At 47.5% G+C, this 6000-nt stretch overlaps 1 protein-coding gene across 1 annotated transcript; it reads left to right on the top strand.

The window, feature by feature from the left end:
• Positions 1–770: 770 nt before the first annotated feature.
• ARL2BP (ADP ribosylation factor like GTPase 2 binding protein) lies at positions 771–5085 on the top strand. Its single transcript, XM_061172969.1, has 6 exons — positions 771–1124; positions 1863–1924; positions 2687–2793; positions 3819–3904; positions 4125–4221; positions 4872–5085. Exons 1-6 carry the CDS (start codon positions 1087–1089, stop codon positions 4971–4973), a joined length of 492 nt encoding a protein of 163 aa, XP_061028952.1. The 5' UTR covers positions 771–1086; the 3' UTR covers positions 4974–5085.
• The last annotated feature ends 915 nt before the right edge of the window (positions 5086–6000 follow it).

Genomic DNA, 6000 nt, shown 5'->3' with positions numbered 1-6000 from the left:
AAATGTCAATTTATTCAGGCTGGCCATCTGACCCACAGATCAAACTTAAGCCATACCTAAAATTCCTCTAGACATGTACCAGACATTTGGCTAAAAAATAAAATGCAACCGAAGAGACACAATGTCTAGTGATCCAATCAGGAGAAAACAGATCTAGGGTATCCTTTTGCAAAATTTGTCAGTTTTGGAGGGGGACTTTTCCTGGAGCAAAGTCACCTGATGTAATTGCTCAAAGTGGTTCTGTCAACTTTTATCTTGCCTAATTACCCAAGAAACCAGTTAGTGCCGAATAATCTTTTTGATGTGAATATTTATGATGTAAATTACAAGACCTCCACTTCTTGCGGTGGGGCGATCCTTCCACGAGAGGGAGTAACTGTCTCGCAAATCAGAGGTCTGCATTATCTGGCTCAAAAGCTAAGGGATTGGCTCTCAAGAGATTTTCGATTTACAGTGCTCTTAAAACCCGCTTTAAACGACTTAAGCTTCATCTTAAATCTTGTAATTCATTCCAAGTTGCAAGTGAGGAAATCGAGGCTCTTTCTGGGCTTGGATTCCTTCCCCTTCAAAATGGGGACGACGTCAGATTTAATCGCCCCACAGAGTGAGTATACGTCAGGGAGCCCCTGACCTGCTCAAAGAGGTCCGACTTCCGTTCGCGACCCTCCATCCCTTTCCCTCACTTCCTCGCCCTATCTTTGCCCCGCCCCTGGCGTTGGGCAACGCACGCCTGTGATTGGCTACTGGGAGCCCCGAGGCGGCGGAAGGGTTGGGGAGGCCATGGTGACGGGAGGCGGGGGGCGGTAACTGACGCCGGAACCCCGAGGCGGCCGCGGCGAGTTTAGTGAGGCCTGGCAGGGCTTGGTGGCCCGGCCGGCGCGTGGCAGCAGCCAGGGAGTCTGAGGCCGGGGAGTCGTGCGCAGGCGCTACTCGGTTGGGCCGTGAGCCGGCCGAGGCCTCGGCTGCGAGGCCTTCCCGATGCCGGTTGGGGCTCTGCGGAGCAGAGCGGCGGCTGCGCCCGGGCCTCGGGCGGGGTAGAAGGCCGGCGGGCCCGCTGCCCCGCGCGCGGTGGATGCGGCGGCGGCGATGGACGCCCCAGAGGAAGAGAGCTTCGCGCTGTCCTTGTGAGTGACGCCGCCCGACCCCGGGAGGCTGAAGGCCGGAGCTGCCGGCGCTTGGCCTCGGCCTCTGCCTCCGCCCTGTGAAACCAGTGTCCCCGGTGTGGGTGGGAGACTAACAAGACTCCGCCCCAGTTCCCGCGGTCGATTTTGCCGCCGCGGCGACCGCAGGGCTCAGGCCTGGAGGACAGGAGTGCAGTGCGCTGTCATGCGATGATACACGCCTCTGTCACAATGCCCCCCGCCTCCAATCCTTGGTCGTCAGCAAAACCTGGCGAGTTTGAGCTGCCGAGGCCTGACCACGGGTCAGAAGACCCTCCACCACCACTACCCCCAGGGACTCTAATTGCCCCCTTCCCCCGGCCAGTGTCTTAACCGCACCAAGTTTACGCCCGCCCACAAGCAGATTGGTGTGGGGTGATAGCGAAGATGCGGTGAGTAGAACCCCAAGGAAATAAATGCGAGAAGCCCTAAGATGTCCGCTGTGAGCCTTTGCTCCTTTTATTTGTCCCTTTTGTAAGTCCTTGTGTCATATGTTTTCTGAAAGTGGAGCCATTGCATTCAACTTTGATGTCACAGATGTGTCAAATGTGTTTTCTTCTGTGTGGCATTGCTGAATTAGACAGTAATCATTATTAATTGTTGAAGCTAGTTGATGGGAAGTTCATTTGAAAATGTCCATAATACATTTTGAAAAAAAGAGGAATTATCTGAAACAGCTCCTAATCCAGGCGTATTTTTCAGCTCTTCCGCCTCTGATGCAGAATTTGATGCTGTGGTTGGATATTTAGAAGACATTATCATGGGTAAGCTTCCTTGCCTGTGCTTTTTAGGTTTTAGGCCCTTGCTTTTAAGGACGTTGAAATCCATTTGGAGAGTTAATTTTTAAAAAGAGAGAAAACATGAAGCTGCATGTAATGTTTAATGTAACGTACTGTAATACAAAGTAAGCCTTACTGTGCTTTGCTTTACAGGCTACAGCCCCTACTCCTTTAAGTAACTAGTAACCATAGATTCAGTCCCCTGAAGGGACTTATTCAGGTAATGGGGCACCTTGAAGTTATGGGGCTCTTGGCAAAACTTCAGAAAATCTTAACCTAGTTTATTTCAGAGAGTAAAATCAATTTTTAGTCTTATGTTTTAATATTTTGTGACATAAAGCACAGTGTAATACCATAGCCATTGGGACTATCCCTGGTGGCGCAGTGGTTAAGAGTTTGTCTACCAGTGCATGGAACACGGGTTCGAGCCTCTATCAGAGCCCATCCATTTAATCACTACACTGTTTACACCACTGCTGCTGAAATTATATTAAGAGAACCCTTTGTGGAGTTCCCAAGCCACCCTGTGTGGCTCTGATTAAAATGGACTAGAGGATAGTGGTGGTTGCACAGCAGCGTGAAGGCTCTTCATGCCGCGAAACTGTACACTTAACACCTTCAGCTTTCCCCTCCTACAGACTGGCCATCCATAAAGCAGTTCTGCTGACATTTCTTCCTGCCTGTTTAGAAATCAGAATGGTTTTTAGTCTCCATTAAAAAGAGTACATTTTTCCTATTGCGGTTCAGATGATGAGTTCCAGTTATTACAGAGGAATTTCATGGACAAGTACTACCAGGAGTTTGAAGACACGGAAGAGAATAAGCTCGCCTACACACCTATTTTTAATGAATATGTAAGTGGATTCCTATTTCTCTTACTGGAGATGAGGATTTCTTTAAATTATGAATTTAGGATCAAATGATGTTGAAATATGCTCAACTTCTAAAATCTGCCCAACTTCTAAAATCTGCCATCAGCACCCTGCTGGGAAGTCTAATTAGAATCTGATTTAGTCTTCATCTCCTGTTGTTTTCCTCTGCACAGTTCTTGGGGCTGTTTTCCAAATATTTAATGACTTCGTCTTCTGTTTTAAAACATGTTTGGCTTTATCATAATCCTGCTTTCAGTTACAGTATGTGGATTCACCATACCTTGCACTTACATACTTTTGACCTTTTGACTTTCACACACTATTTTTTCCCACTACATAATCCAGTCAGGTGTGCATGACTGTTAGATAAAAGTGAAAACCAAGACCAAGATCACTAACTAGTTGGTGGCAAAACCAAGATTAGAACCCAGGAACCTCGACTCTTGACCCCTAGGGTCTTTGCACTATGCCAAGGCCTCGTGCAGCCTCCTGTTATGATCTCATCTGTCCGAGAAGAGGTTTGAGCCTCCAGGACTTTCTTCCGTTAACACAGAAGTGTGGCAGAGTCGATGAAGGTTTCCTAAGCCAAGCCTCAGCTTTTAAAGAACCTGCGATTACCTCCAACTGTATGCTTTTTATATGTTCTTTCCGCACAGATTCCGTCTACCCAGGCAGAAAAGCCCCCACTTACTTCAGTCCTCACTTCCTGCCGTGGGGAGTGGGAGCCCTTCTGCTCCCTATCCCTACCCACCTTGGAGCATTCCTCTTGTTACATCGTAATTACCTGCAAATGCCTCTCCCACGGGTGGGCCAGGGCACGGGGTGTGCTCACTGAGGACTGGAGCTGGGTTTGGGTTCTCTTTGGTGCCCCCAGCACTCGGCAGGGAGCCAGGCACACAGAATAGGCTCTTAGGAAATGTTTTCAAAGGGCTGGAGGGCAGGCTTTCTGAAGAGAAGCCTTGTTTTCTTAAAGCACAGTCTGACCAAGATCCTTTCCACTGTTACAGATTTCTTTGGTAGAAAAGTATATAGAAGAACAGCTGTTGGAGCGGATTCCTGGATTTAACATGGCGGCTTTCACTACAACTTTACAGTGAGTTGAGCTTGACTCTGCTTTTTTACCTCTTTTTACCCTCCTCCTCCTCAACTCTGAAAGAAGACCCTCCTCCTTGTTTTCCTCAATGCTTGAATATCAAGCTTTAGAGCACTTGGTTAGGTCCTGGGTGGGAGGCCCTCCAGACCTTTGAGGGAAATCTCCAAGAGACGTCTGTGTCATCATTCATTCATGAAGCAGCCACCCTTTTCTTTTGCAGGCACCATAAAGATGAAGTGGCCGGTGACATTTTCGACATGCTGCTCACATTTACGGATTTTCTGGCTTTTAAAGAAATGTTTCTGGACTATAGAGCAGTAAGTTCCCCTTGTCTTTTTAGTCACAGTGAACCGCTTAGAAAGTTCCAAGTAGACCTGTCGAGCACAAACCACCCCCTGTGCTCCTCTCTGTAAGACTGGCCAGTATCAGCCCAGCAGTGAGTGACGTGTCAGCAGAGCGAGCTGCTGTCCTCTGCTGGCCGGGGCCTGGGACCCTTACAAGGAATTACATTCTCATGGTTTTGGTGAAACAGGCCCCAGGCACCTTATAGGGTCCCTAAATAATCAAAAGGACAAAGCCAAAAATCAGGTCTAATTGCCTTGCTTTTCTTGGAATGCAGGTTCTTAATAGGAAAAAGAAATGTTTTTCGGTGAAGAGAGGTCTTTTTTTTGTTTTTTTGGCTGCGCCTCGTGGCATGTGGGATCTTAGTTCCCCGACCAAGGGACCAGGGATTGAACCCATGCCCCCTGCAGTGGAAGTGTGGAGTCTTAACCACTGGACCGCCAGAGAAGTCCCCAAGAGGTGCATTTTTAAAGAGTGACCAGCTCTGAATAAAAATGCAAAATCACATACTCCCTCTTCCTGTGTTCTCCCTGGTGGCCCACCCTGAACACCTCCTTCCCTGTTATGAGCTAGAAAGGACTTTTTTCTATCTCTTGCCTCTTAAAGTTGTTCTCTTCTCGTGTAGGAAAAAGAAGGCCGGGGACTGGACTTAAGCAGCGGTTTAGTGGTGACTTCATTGTGCAAATCATCTTCTGTGACAGCTTCCCAGAACAATCTGCGGCCCTAGGTCCCACCTCCAGGTAATGGGATCTTTCTAGACATCACCAGCCCAATAGACTGGGAGAGGCTTTGGCTAATGATGTCAGAAGAATACATCTTGGAACGACTGACTGTTCTGCAACTCTTCGTTAATGTTAAGTACTGATGGGTCAGAAGAAAATGACCTGACCTTCCTGGGACACGTTCTTGTCTTCAGTAACCCTAGTACTCCTTCCTGAGTAGACACCTCTTTCAGGAGCTTCTGAGTCTGGCTCCTGCACCAAGCCCAAGTCCAGCATTCCACCTGGGGGGCACTTCCCCAGCATACGTGTTGGTGTGTCCATGTTGGAAGAACCCCCCATCACCAACTCTCTTGGCCCAGCAGGCCTTGCATGTCCCGCCAGGCTTTTTGTGCACTCAGCTTTTTATATGGGTCAGTTTCAGTCCTGCAGCCTCAGTGGGCTTTTTGACTGGGAGTATTTATCTAGGGTTTAACTCAAGCTAGGTGCCCATCTCAAGATTTCTGAAACTCCTACTATCACAGCTAGTCTTGGCTGTAGGAATCGACTTAGAGAGTTGTCCTTTACCTAAAAAGGTACTTGTGAAAATCAATTCCTAGTCTCACATGTACAGTCCTTGTATCACTTCACTGTCTTCTGCTGGTTCTGATGTACTCCCATTGTTTCTATAACTCTCGTTTATGTTTTTGAAAACATATTTTTATAGATGAATACTCAGGCTAACCTAGTGGATATAATCTTGGAACTTCCATGATTACCCACTTCAAGATCAAAGTATTATATTGCTGTGTGCTTTTTAGCTGTTAGTGCTGTGAAAGCAAAAATGCTTTCTACGTTGGTGTTCCTATTTTACTGGGCACCAATGAATGTATGCTGGAAGTAGTCTAAAAGGTTTCCTTTTCTTACAGCATGTTAGTGTTTGTGCGGGTTTGCTTAAAACCCTTTCTGTGTAAAACAGCTCCTTAGGTTTTCTGTTGGGGTAGGGGCTCTGCACTTCCTTCTTGCTGTCAAAATTATCTTACCAAGATAGTGTTC

The sequence above is a fragment of the Eubalaena glacialis genome, chromosome 18, assembly GCF_028564815.1.
Source record: "Eubalaena glacialis isolate mEubGla1 chromosome 18, mEubGla1.1.hap2.+ XY, whole genome shotgun sequence".
NCBI lineage: Eukaryota > Metazoa > Chordata > Mammalia > Artiodactyla > Balaenidae > Eubalaena > Eubalaena glacialis.
The sequence above is the reverse complement of the archived record's forward strand: the minus strand, read 5'-3'. Positions and strand labels throughout refer to the sequence as shown.

Excerpts from the sequence above, each read along its gene's own strand:
- ARL2BP (XM_061172969.1), top strand. The coding sequence starts at position 1,087 with ATGGACGCCCCAGAGGAAGAGAGCTTCGCGCTGTCCTT. Across the intron at positions 1,925-2,686 it reads TTTAGAAGACATTATCATGG|ATGATGAGTTCCAGTTATTA; the intron begins GTAAGCTTCCTT and ends ATTGCGGTTCAG. Across the intron at positions 3,905-4,124 it reads GCTTTCACTACAACTTTACA|GCACCATAAAGATGAAGTGG; the intron begins GTGAGTTGAGCT and ends TTTCTTTTGCAG.